At 54.9% G+C, this 21,239-nt stretch overlaps 1 protein-coding gene across 1 annotated transcript; it reads right to left on the minus strand.

The window, feature by feature from the left end:
• Positions 1-1,375: 1,375 nt before the first annotated feature.
• On the minus strand, positions 1,376-21,239 carry PTSG_13055 (uncharacterized protein; the record flags this gene model as incomplete). The annotated part of the gene is made up of 31 exons (XM_004988795.1): positions 21,026-21,239; positions 20,722-20,767; positions 20,304-20,434; positions 19,893-19,999; positions 19,572-19,702; positions 19,324-19,381; positions 18,962-19,127; positions 18,376-18,622; positions 18,062-18,134; positions 17,730-17,833; positions 17,318-17,455; positions 16,857-17,114; positions 16,383-16,521; positions 15,984-16,185; positions 15,772-15,833; positions 15,485-15,596; positions 15,227-15,298; positions 14,101-14,972; positions 13,373-13,806; positions 13,091-13,170; positions 12,572-12,827; positions 11,933-12,365; positions 11,322-11,631; positions 10,969-11,062; positions 10,730-10,785; positions 10,412-10,529; positions 9,929-10,138; positions 7,262-9,753; positions 2,209-7,061; positions 1,863-1,913; positions 1,376-1,624 (listed from the first exon to the last, which is right to left on the minus strand). Exons 3-31 carry the CDS (start codon positions 20,341-20,343, stop codon positions 1,376-1,378), a joined length of 12,417 nt encoding a protein of 4,138 aa, XP_004988852.1. The 5' UTR covers positions 20,344-20,434; positions 20,722-20,767; positions 21,026-21,239.

Genomic DNA, 21,239 nt, shown 5'->3' on the forward strand with positions numbered 1-21,239 from the left:
CGTTGACATCAAATACGCACGCACGCGCGTGCGCATAAGGACATGTATGTTTGTGTTTGTGTTTAGTTTTGTTTCCTTTGTTTGTTTTTGAACAGATTTCTGAATCCACGAGCCATACGTGCGTTTTGTACGTTTGCTCGTTGTCTTTCTTGTTTCAAATGTTGCTTGCTCGTTCACTTGCGAATGTCACCCACGTTCTGTGTGGGTGCATGTCGTTTTGTGCTTTCTTTGGCTACATTCGAATCTTTACTTCACGTCACAGTGCTGTCATGGTGGGCACCGTGCCTTTGATACGTTCATTTCACTTTCATGCTGATAGGCTGATATGGTCAGATCAGCCAGAGAATCTTCCGTGTATTCATCGTATTCATTTGTATCTGTACATTCACTATTTCATTGCTGCGAAGCACACACCTCTGCACATCCCGATACCCTTCCTCGCTTCTCGCGTTGGTGTGAGCATGCACTCCCCGTTGGAGGATTGTTACGTGACGCATCACGCCTGCGTGTTTCCGCTGATTATCAACATCTCCAGACCATGCGTTCGTTCATTCATTCATTCATGCACAGAAGCTTGTACCAATTTGTGCGAATGCGCCTTTTGTGTGTTTGTGCGTTTGTTGTGTCCTGCAACATTTTCGTTGATCGAATACACGCGAGTTCGGAACAACATGGAGGAAGACGCATGTTGTGTGTGTGTGTGTCTGTGTGTGCGTGTGTGTGTGTGCGCCTGTGTATGCGTGTGTGTGTCTGTGTCTGTGGCATTCATATGGTGTGTGTTTGGTTGTCTGTGTATGCGTGTGTGTGTCTGTGTCTGTGGCATTCATATGGAGTGTGTTTGGTTGTGTATATTGCAAGAGGTGTAAAGACAAATGAGCAAACCCCAAGCAACGCATGCACAACTACCATCGATCAATCTCTCTTTGCACACATCAATAAAGACGAACGAACAGGAAGCTATCAGGTAATCATACAACACAACATTATCATGTACACAATCATCATGAACGCCAAACTGCTATGAACGGTCGCCAGCGACACGCACGCATGTGCTCTCCCAAAAAGAAAGAACAGTGATGTTTCGCCACACAGTGGCACACGGGAGGGGGGGGGGGGTTGAAAACACGCGGATGAGTGATGAAAACAGAAAAAAACACACGATACACAACGTAACCAAAGCATGAACGAAGAGAGCCCTTTCTCTGCTGCTGCTGCTGCTGCTGCTGCTGCTGCTGCTGCTGTTGTTGTTGTTGTTGTTGTTGTTGTTGTTGTTGTTGTTGTTGTTGTTGTTGTTGTTGTTGTTGTTGTTGTTGTTGTTGTTGTTGTTGTAGTTGTTGTTGTTGTTGTTGTTGTTGTTGTCGAATGCACATCAGTATCAGCAGTTTAGCACGCGAAATCCGCTTGTGTTCCTCACAACACGGTTTAACTGCGTACCACCAGTGCCGCGCTGCTGCTGCTGCTGCTGTTGTGTTGAATCATCGTCAGAACGCAACACCGCGCAAACAGTGTCGTTCTCCAAAACTGACGCGATGGTGGCCAGGCTTTCTGTTGCTTCCTCCAGGCTTCCATCCTCCAATCCAAGCTGCACCAGCGTGTGGATGCACATCATCTCCTTGGCAGCAGTCTGTCGAGCAATGGCAGTTGTGGTGGCGGTAGTGTGCGTAAGCATGAGAAAGTGTATGTGTGTGTGTATGTGTGTGTGTGTGTGTGTGTGTGTGTGTGTGTGTGTGTGTGTGTGTGTGTGTGTGTGTGTGTGGAGGGGGGCCAGAATGTCGAGCATCTTGGCTTGTGGCTGCGCGTATGATCTGCATCCTGGGTTCACCCACTGCTTTGCACGTGAAGAATTGCCTGCAAGCACAAACCTTGATGTGTTCGGTGGTGGCCTGGGTTCCGGACTGCGACGCAACGAGCTTCTGTCGTTCAACATCACATACGCACAACGCAATGTGAGTGAATACGGGAAACCGACGACAGACCCATCAAAACAAGCAAACACAAACGAAGAAGCACGTCGAAGAATCGCGTACGAGTGCACGCAAATCAAACACACACGCAACACTCACACAATCAAATACACAAATTAACACCACAAGCACAATTGCCACCAAACACACAAACACACACGCAACACTCACACACCACTCACACAAACACTCATGCAACACTCACACACAATCAAACACAAGCAAATCAAAAATGCACTCGTACCTGCAGAGCGCGAATGGCGCGCAGGCGGAGGGGAACAAGGTGCGGATCCGTCAAGTGCTGATGTGATGAGCAGTTGATGAGGTGTGTTAGCAACATCAGCAGCGACCAGTCGAGTGTATTCGCATCATCTGCATCATGTTGGCGACTGTGGCGAGCTTCAATGCCCCCGCTGCTCTTGTGGGCTTGCTCGTTGCCACCTTCATCAGCATCACCATCATCGTCATCGTCATCGTCAAACACGCCGCCGTCGCTGTCATGGTCAGCGTCATCGTCGTCTGTCGTGTCGTCATCGGTTGTGTCTGCAATCACGTCATATGAGCCCACGTTGTTCACGACGCAGCTGGCAGTGCTGTCTGTGCTACCCCTCGCTGCTCTTTCACCTTCTGCTTCGTCGCTTGAGCTGAACGCAAACGTGGACTCGTAACTCAACCGCGCCAATGTGTGCGCAGGTAGGGATGACGCGTGCTGTGAAAACCGGCTCGACACCAGCGCCGCGTAGGACTTGCGGCGATCGCGTCCACTCGCTGTAAGGGCGGACAAATCCTCCACATCATCATCACCATCATCCCCACGATCGTCACCGCGACCATCGTCATAATCACCACGATCGTCACCACGACCATCGTCATAATCACCACGATCGTCACCGCGACCATCATCATCATCATCATCATCATCATCATGATCTTCGCCATCAGCATCAACAACGCCGCGGTGGAAGCTGTCACGGTGGCGGGGATGCTGGTCCTGTACACCATCAGCGCGATCCTCATCGCCTGCATCCATCTCCATTTCCACGTCATCTGCAGCAGGTGGTGGGCCCTCATCACCGCCACCGCCATGGCGCGTGTCACGATTGTCGTCGCCTTGTTCGCTGTGCAGGCGGTGAAGAAGGTAGCGGTCGTGTGGTGGCGACAGCTCACGCGCGTGCTTCCGACCACGACCACGACCACGACTGCGACTGCGGGCATGAGAACGCGCGTGATGCGTGCGTTGGTCGCGTTTGTGATCGCGATAATGATGAGGGTGCGCGCGGTGGTGGTCAAGGTGTGCGTGCTGGTGGCGGTGATGGTGGTGAAGATGATTCTCGACGTGTAGCTGTTCAACACGCGTTTCATCTTCGTTGTCGTCACCATCGTACCCATCGACACGGGGTCTGCAACCATCATCATGACCATGCCCGTGGTGGTGGTGACCGTGGTGATGATGAACGTGGTGACGGCCGTGCATGGCTGTGTTCTCTGCCACTTCCGCAGCATCGAGTTCATCATCGCTCTCATCATCATAGTCTGTGTCGGTTGTTGAGCCAACCTCCACATATCCATCATCGTCATCGTCATCGTAGCCATCAGCGCTGTCATTACGCGCACGGTAAAGGCCTGCCGAGACGTCAAGCACAGAAGTGTGCACGCTTTCAGCTGTCTGATCTGCTGTCGCTGCTGTTGCACGCGCTCCTTGTGCTACATGCACTGCTTCCACTGTATGCTGGGCCACCGGTGCGTGAATGTCCGAGCTTGCAGTGCTGGAGCCACTGCCACGTTGGCTGTCGGTGTTGCGGCTGCGATGGCGGCGACCAAGGTGCAGGTGCGACAGTCCTTTGCGAAGACCACGGCGAATAGGCGATTCCCCACGCGTGCGCCCGCCCCCGCAAAGTTGTTCTGCGTCACCATCTGCGCCACGCTCAGCCACGCTGAGCGCGTCAACCATTTCCACCTCCACATCGGTGTCTTCACTCTCGGAGGCGCGGGAGGAGCGGCCGTTAATTGATGATCGAATCATGTGCACAAACCGCGACATGCCCGAGCGGGAGCGATGATCTGATGCATGTTTACGGTGCGGGTGTCGCACGCTGCTGCCTGGGCTGCTGGTATTGCTCGCACCCTGGCTGTTGCCTGCGGTGGGTGCACTGCTCCAATCACCAGACGTGTCCAGCTCGTACACCCCATGCGCTTGCTGCAACACAGTCGTGTTTGGAGACTGTGGGGACGCACGTGTCACGTCTCGGGTCTCTGCCCCTGCTGTTGTCGTTGCCGCTGATGCTGATGGCGAGAGGGGTGACTTGGTTCGCGCTGCCCTGCTTGCGTGCGAGGAAGCCGACACCAGCGCAGAAGAGAGTGGGCTGGGTGTGCGTGGTGGTGTCGTCACATTCTCCATCAGTGCCTGTGATGACAGCATGCGTGGTGGGCTCTGCGCATGCAACCGCTGGTGCTGCTGCTGGTGCTGCTGCTGGTGCTGGTGCTGGTGCTGTTGTTGTTGGTGCTGGTGCTGTTGTTGTTGGTGCTGTTGGTTCTGCTGTGCGGTAGTAGCTTGTGAAAACGAGAATGAGAGCGGAGAACGGTTGCCTGGACTCTGTGAAGCAATCGTGTCGCTGTCGGACACCTCCGTGTGCTCGGACAAGCAGTCCTCATCTCGCTGAGGTGGGCGCCGGTGGCGGTGAAAGTACGTTGCAGCGCTCACAAACGTCGGATGATCACGATCATGGTAGTGGTGGTGATGATGGTGATGGTGGCGACGGTCGTGGCGATGGTGGTGTGTCTGTACAACACTCCTTTCACTCTCCTGTGAAGCTGAAAGACCAGCTCTATCACCACCGTCATCTGCATTGTCCGCATCGTCGTCATCATCGTCGTCATCATCGTCATCATCGTCGTCATTATCGTCGTCATCATCGTCGTTGTCGTCGTCCTGCCACACATTCTCCACCAGGTCGCCAGAAACGCTTGCACCTTCGTTGACATCGCCCGCATCGCCTTCTTCATCAAACATCCCCGACATGGTGACGGCGGCTGCACTGCTACGACGCTGTTCCATGTTCTCAAGTACAACCTGCAGTGAACTTCGGCGCGTCGCCGGGGCGCTCGTGTTGAACACATCAGCGTCAAAGTCCTGGCTTGCACGCGAGTAGCGGCGGCGTGCTGTTGCCGTTGGCGAAGTTGTCGCTGATGTTGGTGTGTACACACCACTGCTCAGCGCCTGTGCGCGCGTAGACGCGTGTGTCTCTCCAGTCTTTGCCGCCAAGTGTTTGGCGATGGCGTTACACAGCAGGCGCCGCTGCACCTCGCATCGCACCTGTACGCTGACTTCGCTGCCGTCTTCAAAGCGAAGCAGCATCGTGTTGTTGCTCTTGCGCACCTTCCATGTTTTCAAAAACTTGAGGGAGAGCACGTGTTGCATCTGGCCTGTCTCCGGATCAAACGTCATCACCTTTCCACCGCCAATGAGTAGGAAGCGGGGTTGCATCAGGGCGGTGCTGCGCTTGTGCGTGACAAAACGTTTCAGCCTGTTCCATGGGCTCATGGCACTCGACGTGGACGTGCTGCCGCGACGAGATGAGGGCGTGGAAGACACAGCAGCAGCACCTGCCGAACTCACGCCACGAGAAATGACCGAAGGCGCCATCGCCATCGCTGGCGTAGCAGCAGTCGCAGATGTTGCACCCTGTGCTGCGGCTGTGGCAGTTGGTGTTGCGGCTGTGGGAGCCGCAGTAGGTGTTGTTGTTGTTGTTGCTGCTGCTGCCGTTGCTGGTGTCGCCGTTGTTGTCGTTGTCGTTGTTGCGGGCTTCGTGGAGGAAGAGGTTGCTGCTTGGTCGCTGCTGTTGCTTCCACGTGCACTTGACAAGGTGGACGGTGGGGTGCGCTGCTGCGTCGCCGCGTGTGATGCTGACGAGTATGGAGCGGATGTGGGCGCACCAGCAGTCACCGCGTCGCCGGACACAGACGGCGCGCGCTCGTGGCTGCGGCTGAGGGGCGAGGGTGCACGGTGCTGGCTTGCACCAGGGGAGCGGGCTCGTGCGGGTGATGTTGGAGGGATTGCTGGCAGCGGGGATGGCGGCGGGGATGTCGCTGACGTGGTGACACGAAGGCTGCTCGTGCCGTGGGCACTTGTGGTGCGTGCAAGAGGGTGAACGCGCGTATTTGCACGCTCGCCGCTCTCTTGAATCATCGGCTGCGTGAGAGGATGCGGTGACGCAGCCACACCTTGCTGCTGCTGATGCTGGTGGTGCTCTCGTACTTCATCTTCTTGTCCCTGATCTTGCTGCTGTTGATCGTGGGGAAAGACCAGGGATGGTGTGCGTCCCACACCTGCAAGCCGTGATTGCTGCTGCTGCTGCTGCCTCTGCTGCTGCCTGTGTTCCTGTAGCGTCGCAGGTCTGTCTGTGCTGACAGAGGGATGACGCTGCGAGCGAAGACGTGAGAGAACTGGTGCGTGTGCATGTGTGCTGGCGGCTGTGTTGCGCCCAAGCGAGAGCACGCTTGCAGCCAGTGACGACGTGGACACTGAACTCCGACGGTAGCGCTGCTGATCTGCAGCGGCGGCGGCGGCTGTTGGCGCCATTGGCGACGCTGTGGATGTGGTGGATGTGGTGGACGACACCGTGTTGGTGCGGGAGCGAGGGCGCCCGTCTTGGTCGTCACCGGCGCTCAAGTGCACATAGAAGATGAACACGTCGCCAAGCACCGTCTTGCGCAGGTCTGGGAAGCAGTGGCGCAGGAAGAAGAACGTGTTGTGCTCCAAATGCGGGTGTGTCAGTGGAGGGAGGACTGCGTGCTCGCTGTCCTCCAAGTCCTGCCTGTGGGCAAGGACCAGTTCTTCACCAGGCGCCAGATCAACGCCACGCATCTCGCAGTATTTGTCAACGATGTCCACAACCTGGTCCGTTTCAGACACGCGCACAAAGGACAGCATGGTTGGCTGGGCGGCGCTGCTTGTCTCGCATGCGTGCACAGCCTCGTCCTCCTCATACATTCCAACGTGGATAAACACGTTCGCATGCAACAGCGGATCAGACTGGCTGTCCACGGCGTCCTTGATGTCGCACGTGAGCGTCCCACTCGGCGAATGCGACGCACCACCTGCACAGCATTGATGGCAAACATGTGGTGTGAGCACTGACTGCACAACACACGCACGCCCCGACGAGCACAGGTTCATGCAGCACGACGCACAACACACGCACACGTTCACGAGCAACACAAAGCGCAAGCACACACACGTTCACATGCAATGCGCACGCACACATTCACACAAAGCCAGAAACAACCACCACACGCACCTCGCTTCGACTTTTGGAGGCTGTTTGTCTTGCGTTCGGCCTGCAGGTCCAACAGCCTGCCGAATGTGGAGGAGCGATGGCGTGGACGACGGGTGGACGCGGCGTCCTGAATGTGAACGATGAGCGTTGGTGGAAGGCTGTTTGCGCTCGCCATCTGTGTGCCAGGCAGCGTAAAGCTCGCACACACATCTTCCTTGCTGTTGCTGCTGCTGGTGCTGCTTCCCACTGATCGCGTTGATCCCTGGGTGCTGTGCGGTGTGACTGAATCGGATGGCTTTCTGGTGTTTCGTCCACTCGCCACCCCACTCCGCCCATCATCACAGCCGCCACAATCACCGCTGCTGCGAGTGACACCGCCGGTTTGCGTGAGCGAGAGGGTGGATGACCAGGCTGACACACCAGAGCGACCAGAGGCAGCAGATGCCGGGCGTGTTGACATCAATGGTGCCGCAATTGTCGCTGTTGATGTCGATGATGTTGACAACAGCGATGCCTGCGTGCCCTGTTGCTTCTGCTGCAGCTGCGACGAGGATTGTTTGTTGCGGGTAAACACACGCCTGGCCCGTCCAGCCATTGCCTTGAGTGACGGCGACGTCAGTCTGTGGCCACCGTGCTTCACATGCTCGTGGCTCGCCCTTCCAGCAACAGCGCTGCTGTTTGACCCGCGCACACTGCGCGCATCGGCTTTGGGGCCACACTCCCCGTGCTGCGTGTTGTTGTTGCTGTCCCGGCGACTGTCACACATGCTGTCGCTTCTGCTCGGCGTGTCGTCGCTCGCTGATGTTTGTGATGAGCGCGCTGTGCCTGCATCTGCCGTTGGTGTCTGCGCGGCGACAGTCGGCGGGGTAGATGACGGTCTTGCACCACCGTTAGTGCCGGTGTCATCGTCATTCAGCAAGGAGGACAGGATTGACGTTTGCGAGGCAAACGATGAAAGGACAGCCGAAGGACCTGCCCCATGCGAGTGGGAGCCGCGCCGCCGTGACGCGCGCATGGATGAAGCTCCTGTACCGCTTCGATGACGCCGCCCAATGCTCTTGCTGCGCGAGCGTGTGTGGCTGCTGCTGCGGCTGCGTGTGCGGCGGAGGCTGTGATGGCGTGAACGCTGTGCAGAGCGCTCCCGTCGTGGGTGAGGGGTGTGCGCGTGTGTGAGCTCGCTGTGCTTGTCGCAGCAGCTGTTGTCAGGGTCATCGTCGTGGTGGCACGTGTTGCTGTATGGGCTTAGGCTGTTGCCGCTCGCGCGGCTGGCCGTGCTGTTGACTCGCCCCCGATCAGTGCCTGCAGCCACCTCGCCGCTGTCCACATCATCAACAGTGAAGCTTGCATCAAAGTGCACGTGAATGTCGTCACTCTGATGTTGGTGCGCATCATCATCATCATCATCATCATCGTTGTTTCTGTTGTTGCTGTTGTTGTCGTTCTGCGTCGCCGTTGCTGCGTCGTCGGCAGTTGACACGACAAGGCGTGGGCCCCTGCTTCCAACATCAGGAGACTGCCGCGTTGTTGCGTCACGTCCACCAACGTCAGCGACATCATTGTTGTGATGACCACCACCGCACGCGGAACACACAACGCCACCACACGACCCACAGACAACTGCATCAGCACCAATGTTGTCGTCGTCGTCGTCATCGTCGTCGTGGTGATGGGTGCTTGTTGTGCTCGTGCCCTTTGCCGTAATGTCTGTGCTCTCTTTGCGCCTGCGGCGGAGGCGAGGCGAAAAAAACCGCCGCTTTCGCTCCGTTTGGGGACTTGCACTCGGGTCACGCGATCGGTTGCGTCCGGCAGACTTTGACCTTCCCTTTTTGGAAAGTGCTGTCAACGAAGGCTCACGCCCCTTGCGAGTGGCAGCTGCATCGGCGCCGCTGCTGGCGTCGTTGATGCCGTCGCCATGTGCTGCGTTGTGCTTGTCGCGTGCGTTCTTGTCCACACATGGACACTCGCACGTGCAGATTCGCACACCAGCACCATGGTGACACAGGGAGCGTTGTGCAGTGCATTGGCTGGTGGCGTTGGTGCTGCCGCTGGTGTGGCATTTGGGGTTGCACGGATTTGCAGTGTCGGGCGCAGTGGTGGGGGTGGTAGCTGCTGGCTGCTGTTGTGCAGGGCGCCGCACACTCACACCTTTGGCGAGTTTGCCGTGCTTGAAGGCGAGGAACGACGGGTTGAGCGCGCCCGGTGGTGCGAGACTGATTTTCCTATACCCTGTTCGAAGCGTTACCACAGGTAGCCATGCTTCGAAGAGCGGATGGTCGACGGCGTCGGCATCGCTCGTGTCACTGCCACCGCATGCAGCTGTTGTGTTCGTTGCGCAACCAGTGGTGGTGTCGGTGTTGGTCCCGGTATTGCTGTTGCCGGTGTTGGAGGTGTTGTTGGTGCTGGCGTTGTTGTTGCCGGTATTGGTGTTGGTGTTGCCGCTGCCACGCCTGCCACCTGATGAAAATCGTGGCTCAATCCACACGTGCAGCATCTGCAACTCCGGCAGCGTGCACCTCAAGTGTTGAAGGAGGAGATGACCAAGGAGAACAGGAATGAGATGGTGCGGAGAGGTGGGAAGAAGACGAGAAGAACAAGATGGAACTATGACACCCGTGTGCGTGTATGTAATATGTGTGTGTGTCTGTGTGTGTGTCTGTGTTGTGCAGAGATCACATGATAGCCGCTTACTTGATGACGAATGTTTCCATCCAGAGAGCGGATCCTTTGCAGTTGGCGTTTTCGCGCACGTTCGACGTTGTAAACTCTTCAGTACCGGTTGTCGAATGCATTTCAATGTGAACGGTGTAGTGGGTGCCGGGTGGAAGGTTCAACCCAGACACCACAGTGAACGTCAGCGTGCGCTCAAATTTCGCGGGAAACAGCGACCGTTCCATCAACCTGAAGGAAAAGACAGACAGAACATGGGCATTAGGGTGGAGGAAGAGAAGGGTGAAGAAGGTGTGGGTAAATGTATGCGTGTGCGCGTGTGCGTGTGTGTGTCAATGTATGCGTGCGTGCGTGTGCGTGCATGCGTGCGTGTGTGTGTGCTGGATGCCTGATAAGACGCAATGATATGTTTGGTTGAGAGTGCACATGACATGGTGTGGCATGCATGCATGGTTGCGCTGCGTATTCGCCCTCATCATCACAGTGTCCAGCCATTGCACGTACAGTTCTGGGTCGCGCATGAACTTTGGCTTGAGGACATATCCACAGCCGCCGTTCAAGTGCTGGAAAAATGCGTTGTACAGCAGCATGTTCGTGTCGGGCGTCTGCCAGTTCGGTGACACTGTGTTGTGTGTTGTGTTTGTGAGTCAGTGAGTGAGTTAGTGAGCGTGTGTGTGTGTGTGTGTGTGTGTGTGTGTGTGTGTGTGTGATTGTGTGTGATTGTGTGTGAGGCAGTGTGCAAGTGTGCGAGCACGAAGAACGGAAGAATGAAAAGTGTTTATGCATGTGCACACACGTGTGCAAGCATGGACAATGCCGTACCAAGTTGGCATCCCGCGCTCCAAAATGGAAGAGGATTGAAATTGGACGAGTCGATGCTACAAGAAAAACAAAAAGAACAGGGGCAGAATGCATTGGCGAGTGAGAGAGGATACTCGGAAGGTGTACGTGTATGTGCTTGCTTTCTTGCATGCATGCAACGTGAAGGCCGGAACATACACGTACAAACACAAACACACACACCCATACACGTACGCGCGTCAGACACACGCGCAACATACCGCCTTCCATGTGGGTAGACGCGCGTGAGCTTGTAGATGTTGTGTTCCGTCAACTTTTGCCGCCGTTTGTTCACAAGACGCAGCGCAGCGCTCTCTGTAGTGGTGAGAATGTGTGCATGTGTTTTGGGGGTGGGAGAATGTGAATGAACATGGACGTGTGTGAGCCATGGTTAATGAAGAAAGAGAGAGAGAGAGAGAGAGAGAGAGAGAGAGAGAGTGTGTGTGTGTGTGTGTGTGTGTGTGTGTGTGTGTGTGTGTGTGTGTGTGACAGAGATCACAGCGACTGCACCAACACACCCGGCAACACGTACAGCAGTGGCATACAGCACACGCAGCGACAGAACCAAACGCACCATTGAAGCTTGACATTTCGTATGCAAACACGGGCGCATGCACGCTGTCGTCGTCATCATCATCATCACTGTCGCCATCACCACCATCGCCAGCGTCGCGGCGACGGTGTTTGGAGATGGCATCACGTTCAAGCGCCTTTGACGCAAAGCGCGTAAACTTCACCGCGCGCGTGTAGATGACGAGATCTGACATGCTCTGTGCAACCACGGGCTGTTTGTGCCCATAGAACTGGAGTTCTTCAATCGTCTGATAGCGGGCGATGTGCTGTGCACGCTCCAACCGCCGCGCCAGTCGCCGCTGTGCTGTTTCCTGTGCAAGTGTGTGTGTGTGTGTGTGTGTGTGTGTGTGTGTGTGTGTGTGTGTGTGTGTGTGTGTGTGTGTGTGTGTGTGTGTGTGTGTGGTCGGGGGGGGGGGTTAACGGGTGTGCGAATATGTGTGTGTGAACAGGGGTGTTTGCATGTGTATGTGTGCGTGGGCAGGCTTCGCAGTTCAGCAACAGCCATCACACACAAACACAATATCACACACAAACACAATATCACACACAACACACACACACAACACAACACACACACACACACACATAAATGCAACACGATCAAGCCCTGACCGGTTCGAGAACGCCAGAGGATGGCTCTTCGCTGATTTCATCTTCGTCAAAGTTGGGAGCAGCTCCGTTGCAGTTTGCACAGCTGCCGGCACCATGCGAGCATCGTGTTGATGGTGGTGATGGTCCGTTGTACAATCCAATGCCAGTCGCAGACACGTGACTGGAACGCTGCTGCTGTGGTGGTGATTGCAACGGCGTGTCAGCATCGCTGGATGGATAACGCCCACGCCCTGGCCGCTGATGCTGTAGATGCTTTTCGTATCGCATGAGCCTGCCACCCTCCGACCTTCGCCCCCCTTCGCTCGTGCGTGGTCGCCGATGTGCAGATGCGCTTCTGCTGCGCGCGTGTGTTGATGGGATCACAGATCGTGAGCGCGTGTGCCCATTCGTTGTCGTCTCATCGCCGTCATCAGCCTGTGCTGGACTGTCACGTCTGGTACGTGCGACAGAGCGAAAGTGTGAATGAAGGTGTGTGTGTGTGTGTGTGAGAGAGAGAAAGAGAGAAAGAAAATGTGTGTGCGAGGAAGCGAACCACCTATCTGTGTTCTGTCCATCATAAATGTAACAACAACCCGCCCAAAGCACCAACACCAACCATACACACACAAACAGCCATTGCCATGAGTGATTTGCGCTCACCTGAAGCGAGCTGTGACTGCGAGATATTGATCGACATCGTCCAGCGACGCAACGGGGAAATGATTCGAGCGTCTGTCATTCTTGTCATTGCCACCACCATCACCATCTTCGTCGTCGTCACTGTCACAATAGAGATCACGTTGGTGGTGGCTGCGATGCTGTGTGGGCACACGTGTCGTTTCATCTTCCTCCTGCACTGCTGTGAGCGCAGAGTCTCGCGAACGAAACTGGGGGGAGATGCTTGTTGGCGGCGTTGCTGTCGAGTAAAACACACATGCCAGGCGTTGTACGAAACAGAGAGAGAGGGGGAGAGAAGAGCGAAGCACGTGAGGGTGAGTGAGGTACATTCGTGTGTGTCTGTGTGTGTCTGTGTGTGTGTGTGTGTGCGCGCGTGCAGTTGCTGAGATGGAAGCAATTTGTCTGGCACTGGCTGGTCTTGAGAAACACAATCAAGTACAAGAAGAAATCGTGCATCACGTGTATCACACACACAGACCACGCAAGCACTAGAGCACTCACTTGGCCTGGCACTCATGTGTGCAGTTGAAGTCGAGAACGAAAACACATCGGAGTCCTCCCGTGATTGCGACAACTTGCGCCTGTGTGTGTGTGTGTGTGTGTGTGTGTGTGTGTGTGTGTGTGTGTGTGTGTGTGTGTGTGTGTGTGTGTGTGTGTGTGTGTGTGTGTGTGTGAATGTTGATGTAGAAGTGAGCGAATGGCTGCATCACATCAACAGCCCTCTTCCCCATCCCATCCCACCTCATTCCGTTACACCACACCACCACTGCCACCACCACTCACCGCGCGCGTGCAAGGCGACGGGGCGATGATCCAGCCGACTTTGATCGCACTTCAGTTGGCGAGCTGCTGCTGTGTCGCCGCCGCTGCTGCTGCTGGTGTTGATGTGAGGGTTCTGGTTGGTGCGATGGCTGTTGCTGTGTTTGCTGGTCATCGTCGTATTGGTGGCTGCTGTGGAGTGGTGGGGTTGTGGGTCGCGACGACACGAGAACACACGCGTCCATCTCGTTTGGGCTCTCGTCCTGCTCATACACCGTCGCAGCTCCCTCGCCACAGCCATCTTGCATTGTAGTCGATGCCACTGATGCCTCGTCCTCATCTTCGTCCTCGGCGATGTGGGGCATGCGCATGACATACCCAGCGCCACTGCCACCCAGCGCACCAGTGCGGCTGCCGTTGCTGCTGCTCAGCGATCGATCCCCGCGCTTCGGAAGGGCCTGCAGTGAACGTGAGGAGGAGGAGGAGGGAGTACATTGTTGCATGTACGTGAGTGAGAGCGAGAGAGAGAGAGAGAGAGAGAGAGTGTGTGTGTGTGTGTGTGTGTGTGTGTGTGTGTGTGTGTGTGTGTGTGTGTGTGTGTGTGCGTGCATGCATCTGAAGAGGGATTCTCACCAAACCACGTGCACATACGTAACCACCACATCACAACTACAACCATCAATCACAATCACCACCCACCCCCACCCCTTTAATCACCATCGCCATCATCGCCGTCACCACCATGCATGTACCGCGGGAATGAGGGAGCGAGAGCGGTTGCGACCCGGTCGCGGATGATGCGCCATCGGCCCTCCAAACATCGCCGATCGACTTCGCTGTCGCCCATTCCTCCCTCTGCCACCATCACCGTCGTCACCAGTACCACTGCCATGTTGGTGGTGGTGGTGGCTGTTGGTGACGGAGTGTGAGTAGCCACTGTAACCGCTGAATCGGCCAGCTGTGCTGATGCTGTCACGATGTGAGCTCATAACGATGGACGACACACAGCTCTCATCACGGGAGCAAGGTAACGCGTGCTCGCGTGCCATGATCATCTCACTCAAGTTCACATGTCCACCATCATCGCCATGGCCATCACCATCATGATGATTGTCGTCGTCGTCACCATCGTCGTTGTCGCTCGCACCGCTGCCAACAGCCATGCGAGCGCGGTGTGTGCTCCTCCTCTTGCGGTTTCTGGCCTGTCTGCCATGGCCACTGCTGCTGTTCTTGCTGTTGGTGGTGGTGCAGGTGAGTGCTGCCAGGTCGTCGTCATCGTAGCTGACACGGATGCCACCGCTTGCCGTTGCTGGCCGCTGCATGTTTCCATATGAAGTGCGACAGTGCTCATACTGCTCGTGATGCAACTGCTGTGCTGACGCAACATGGGGCAGTGGCTCCAATCGATCCTCGGTCTCCATGTCACCTCGACCTTGTTCACCTTCTCCTACATCAGAAAGTCGAGCTCCTGGCGCTTGTGACGATGATGAAGGTGGTGGTGGTGGCTGTTGTTGTTTCTGTTGCTGCTGTTGATGTTGTTGGTCTGTCGCGGTCGCATTCTGAACGCGTGCACGCCAACGGTTGCTGATCTTCAACACAGCGGCGCCATTCGATTGCGCAAGTGCTGTGCATGTGTGTGTGTGTGTGTGTGTGTGTGCGTGTGTGTGTGTGTGTATGTGTGTGTGTGTGTGTGTGTGTGTGTGTGGTACGGGTGAGATATGTATGTGGTGTATGTGTGGATGTGTATGTGTGCGTAGATCGCGCGCGTGAAAAGCAAAGGAAAAACATGCGTGTGGGTGGGGGAGGGTGGATTATGCTATGGATACAGCAGCATAGAAAACATCGGAAGGTCGTGGGTATGCACGCGCGCGTGTGTACCTTGCAAGTCGCTCGAAAGAACGTCGTGCTGACTTGGCTGACGATCAGCACTCTCATGTGGCAATGAAGGCTCTGTTGCAGTGTTGTCGGGGTGGAATGGAGTTGCAGGCATGCAAACGGTGGCAGACGTTGATGATAAGGGTGCAGACGGCGAGAATAGTAGACACAGTCTGCAGCAGCAACACGCACACGCACACGCACACGCACACGCGCACGCAAACAGGCATGCACCCGCTTATACAGCTACATATCACTCACGGTGGTGGGTAGGGGAAGTGGTTTCAGCACGAAGAGTGGATGATTTGTCCGGTTTTCCATCCTTGGGGCGAAACGCGCGCTGATGGGCACGACGCACTTCCGGCGGCACAGACTAGTGGTGGTGGCGGTGACGATGATGTGTATGTATGTATGTATGTGTGTGTATGTGTGTATGTATGTATGTATGTGTGTGTGTGTGTGTTTGAATAAGAAGGGCAACACAACAAGTGCAGGCATGCAAAACACATCTCTGTGCAAATGCATGTACAACTCGACACCACGAGCACCTCTGATCGTCGTTCCCTGCAGGCCTGACGTGCAATGTCTTCCTCTTCATCGTCAAGACCATCTGTATTGTGGTGGCAGTGGTGGAGATGGTGGAGGTGATGAAGATGATACTGGCGTGCGCAAACACGCGGACACATGTACACATGACAACACATCACATAGACACATGCACAGACACGCGCACACAGACACACACGTACACTCAACTTACCGTCGGATGCTGTGCGAAGGGCACGGAGACGCAACAAAGAGTCTCTATCCTTTGCGCTCACGCCGAGTTTCTTGTGCTTGATGAGGATTTTGCCTCTGAGGGCCTGTGGTGACGGCAGTTCATCCTTGTCGTGTCCAGGCAGCATCTGCGTCAACAACTTGTCGCCAAACACTTCCACAAAGTACCGTGCCATCTTCTCTTGCTGCAGTAGTGGTGTGTTGGGGGGGGGGGCAAAACGTGATGGTGGTTGTGATGATGGGTGGGTGGGGATGAGTGAGGGCATTTAAGTGTGACAAGCACGCTTATTTGCATTGTTCTTCTTTCAACACAGAATCCCTCGAAAATGAGCACACAACACAAGCACCACACACGGCATCGAGAGAAACAAGCACACGGCACCTGCTTGATGCTGCAGTGGTCTTCGAGGGAGAGGATGAGCGGATAATCCGAGCTGACAAATGCATAATCGTTGATGGCCCGCACCACAGACGCGAACTTGATGCGCGATGTGAATGCAAACGCTCCGTTGAACGGCAGCCTGTTATCGTGCACAGTTGCACAGGCAAGCGAGGTATGTGTGTGTGTGTATGTGTGTGTATGTGTGTATGTGTGTGTGTGTGTATGTGTGTATGTGTGTGTGTGTGTGTTAGGGAGTGGGTGAGCGGGGGAGAGAATGAGTAAATACACATGGGTGAGGCTTGAGCGTACAGGTTGGCATCGCAGTATTGAATCTGAAACTGTACTCCCAAACCTTCAAGCACACGCTCGCGCACATACGCAGGCACACAGTCTTCACAGTCTTCACAGTCTTCACACCAATGTCGGAAAAGTAAGACCAAGGTGCGTTCGCGTGGACAAATCATCGCGACTTACGCTGCGGCGTGCGTGATATCTGGTTCGCCATCATCGCCATCCCAGCAGTCCAACTCGACGGACCGGCAGGCGCGCAGCAGGCACTGCACATACATCTCCACGGACGACTCACAGCCTTTCTGGCGCTCGCTCACGTATGTGTTGTGGGAGGAAGAGGCAAAGTAGTGCGAGAGCGGCTGCGTCATATCTTGGCACACGTGGCGGTGGGCCGGATCAAGGGCGCTCCCGTGCTCGTCGCTCAGCAGATACGCAACGAACCTGAAGATTGGGAGAAGTTCGGGGAAATGTTGAGATGGGAAGGATTGGAAGGCGGTGAGTTGTGGCTGCAGTGAGCATTCTTTTGCACACGCTCACGTGTGCGTGTGTGAACAATGAAATCGAACAACACCCGCGATGGTGGCGTGCGAACGAATGTTTCCATGACATACGCACGCGATAACGTGTCCTTATTTCCAACATACCCTGCTAGTGAGAGCCGGTGGTGGTGTCGCAATGTTGGTGATGGTTCATATTGGTCCACAATCTTCCATCGCTCCTCCTTGGATGGCTCCTCCTCTTGCTCGCAATGGAGGAACAAATCAAACGCGTCATCCGTCATCCTAACACATGGACGTGCGCGTTTGTGGGTGATGGGTGAGATGTGTTTGTGTGCGTGTGTGTGTGTGTGTGTGTGTGTGATGGGTGTGATGTGTTTGTGTGTGTGTGATGGGTGTGTGTGTGTGTGTGTGTGGCAGGGCGAAGGTGTGAGTAGACGAGTGTGCATGTCTGTAATCGACCGTAAGCCATCACAACCGTCGTCGCTGTCGTGACTCGCATGTGCTTGTGCTTGCAGGCAAAAGAGCATGCGTCAACCACCAACCACCAACAACTTACGCTTGATAAACGCTGCCTGTGTATTTGACGAACACATCTGCAAGTTCCGGATGCATCACAGCCACGTGCGCGTAATAGACTGCGCTCGCATGCACCAGCGTGTCCTAGATGGGTGGAAATATAGAGCAGTGTGTGTGTGAGTGTGAGTGTGTGTGTGTGAGTGTGAGTGTGAGTGTGTGTGTGAGTATGGGTGTGTGAGTGTGAGTGCGCAGCATGTACTGCAGTGCGAAGACACTGACGCCTTCTCTCGTCAACGTCGACAACCACTATTCTCATCACGCACATAAGCACATCACATCAAAAGCCATGACATGTACACATTCTAGTCTTACTGGCGTGTCAGTGTCTGTCAAGGACAGGAATTCGCGCACACGCAATTGCGTTGCAGCCAATGTGGAGACGCAGCTATAGCCACGGAGACAGGACAAAACCACCAGAGGGAGCGACGTGTGATGGTGTGAGGTGAGGACTCGTGGAACCGCAGATGTGTCAGGGGTATGATACCGCCTTCAAAGGGAGAAGAAAAAGGCCATCTTTGCTGCATCAACAAGGGTCAGGATGCGTTGTGCACACACGCGCGCGCACACATGCATGCACACATTTGTACACGTTCTTCATTCACACATGTATGCAAACACGTGCGCACCTGTGGTCCACTGGCATTGCGTTCACACCGCGCGCCAGCTTGGCAAGAAGTGTAGTGTCTGAGAGTGGCTGATTGCCTGCATGCAACGCGACAAACAGCCGCTGCAGCCGCACTGCAAAACTATCAAAACGCGGCTTCATTGAAATGCGAAGCAGCGCCCTGAGTCCTCCCACCCATGCTTGCACCGCTGTTGCATCTAGGCCTCTGAGGTTCAGAAATGACCAGTCCATCCAGTGGTGCCAAAACACTGCGGTGTGTGCGTGTGCGTGTGTGCGTGTGTGCGTGTGTGTGTGTGTGTGTGTGTGTGTGTGTGTGTGTGTGTGTGTGCGTGTGTGAGTGTGTGTGTATGTGTGTGTGTGTGTGTAAGTGTGTGTGTAAGTGTGTGGGTGTGTGTGTGTGTGTGTGTGTGTGTGTGTAGTGTGTGTGTAGTGTGTGGTGTGTGTGTGTGTGTGTGTGTGTGTGTAAGTGTGTGTGTGTGTGTGATTGTGTGTGTGTGAGTGCACGCGTATGTGTCGTGCCATTGCATGTTCGTAAGCATAGGGAACGCATGCATAGCGTACATGTGCTTGCTCGCAACCAGTCATACCAATGCAGAATGCGTCGTGAACTGGCACGACTTCGCCGTGTTTCGCTTTGAGATCGTTGCCTGCAGGCATGAGTCCCCATCTGGCATCACAGATGCTCTCGATCTCGATGCGCACACGTGGCGTGCCATTGCGAAAGATGACAATGCGGTCATACTGCGACGACAACTGTGGTGTGTATGTGCGTGTGCGTTGTGTGTGGAAAGAGTAGCGTGAGGCAGGTGAGGTGTTGGTAATGGCGTGTGTGTGTGTGTGTCTGTGTCTGTGTGTGTGTCTGTGTATTCCACCTGCTTTTGGTTTCACTGCAATGACATGTGTACATACGCGACTGAGAACCATGCAGCGAATACTCGCGTGTGCTCACCTGAAGTGTGACGCGGACAATTGCACTCTTCTCACGCACACTGAAGAAATCAGTGCCCCTGTCGTGTTGAATGGTGGTGGTTGAGACACGTGTGAATGAGTGCGGAGTGTGCACGTGACGGGAGAGTGCATATCAGCGGGAACAGAATCAGCGAGTGCGCAGAAACAGCTGTGCTTCTAGCATGAATTGTACGATGGTACGATGCATGCAAGCAAACCACCATGCATGCTTGCAAGCAAAAAGCATACTTGGTCATGATGGCCAGGGCATCTTCAAGGTGAAGGTCTTGTTGGTGCTCGTGAGCGGCGTGCATTGACACAGCGCCCTCTACTTCGACTGTTTGGAACGTGTCCACGGGATGCCTTGCTTCGGCTTGCGTCTGCCAGATCAAAATCCACCCAACGACGGTTCGTGCACGTATTGAATCAAGGATGTGATCTCGCCCAAGCACACACGCACACACATGCATACACACATTCACACATTCACATACACACACATATACATACACAAGCACACACACACATGTATACACACATACACACATACACACATACGTGTGTACGCACCAGGGAGAAGACGGGGGCGAGTGTCGTGATCTCGTCATATCGAAGGGCCGTGGTGTACGGCCGTCTTCTTCGCTCCATGACTGGGGATGACTGTTTGCTTGCGGTCGCTGCGGGTTGCAAGCCGTGCCGAGAACGGGACGAGGGAAGGGAATGAAAGTGTGAGTGAACAGTTGTGTCAATGTAAGACTTGCGACATCAAGCACGCACACACAAGGGATATACACATATACAAACACACAAAACACACACGCAAGCAGAGATACACACACTCACTCACACACACACACACACACACACACACACACACACACACACACACACACACACACACACACACACACACACACACACACAGGGAGAGAGGGAGAGAGAGAGAGAGAGAGAGAGAGAGAGAGAGAGAGAGAAACGTACGTGATTGAACCTGTGTCGTCCCAGCTGGGGACGACAGCATGGTGGCAATCCCTTTCTCTTCCTCTTCTCAGCACACGTGGTGTAAGGATTGTGCCGGGTGTGTTGAATGGACCTCTCCGCTGTGTTGGTGTCTGTTGTGTGAAGCCGCAGTCAAGGTCATGCAGAAAGATAAATGAGGAAATAAGTCGAGCGACTTGTGTGTGCACCCGGTGTACGTCGTGTGTTGTGCTTCTTGAGACATGGGGGTTTGTCGGCCAAAGGAACCGTGCCTTCTTTTTGCGCTGCATCCAAACCTCGCAGCCAAACATACAAAGGCACACACATGCACACATGCAGAAAAGCGGTGCGTGGCTTGTGCATGTGCCACTCGCGCCCATGCTATGGCCCAACAAGCAGCATGCATGCCACGACGCCGCACCTTTGTGGGTTTTGAAAGTTGCTGCTGTCGCAGTGTTGTTGTCAAACTGTGACAGCAAAACACACACACACACATGCAAGGGTTGCCGGTGTGGTCGTGTGTGGTGGTGGGAAGCAAGGCACACGTATGCAAGCCGTGAGTATTCGAACACAGGAGGTCAGCAACATGCAAACAACGCAACAAAGACGATTGTCACGGAGCTACCCCATCCAAGCTGCTCAAGTGACAGAACCGAACAAACATCAACCAACCAACCAACCAACCAATCAACCAGCCATATGAATCTTGCAGATAGGGGACCAACCTTCTCGTCACTGCTGATTGGTGGGGTGGAGGTGATGAGGAGGATGCTCCTCAAACTCAACCAGCAAGCAAGAAGCAGGCAAGAGAGAGCAAGGGAGCGATTGAGGGAGCGAGAGCGAGTCTGTTCGGGGTTGTTGGTTCTGCGTGTTGTTGGTTCGGTCGGTTGGACGTGCATGCATGTGTGTGCGCGATCGGCCTGTCTGCCTTGATTGCGT

The sequence above is a fragment of the Salpingoeca rosetta genome, assembly GCF_000188695.1.
Source record: "Salpingoeca rosetta unplaced genomic scaffold supercont1.33, whole genome shotgun sequence".
Taxonomy (NCBI): domain Eukaryota; class Choanoflagellata; order Craspedida; family Salpingoecidae; genus Salpingoeca; species Salpingoeca rosetta.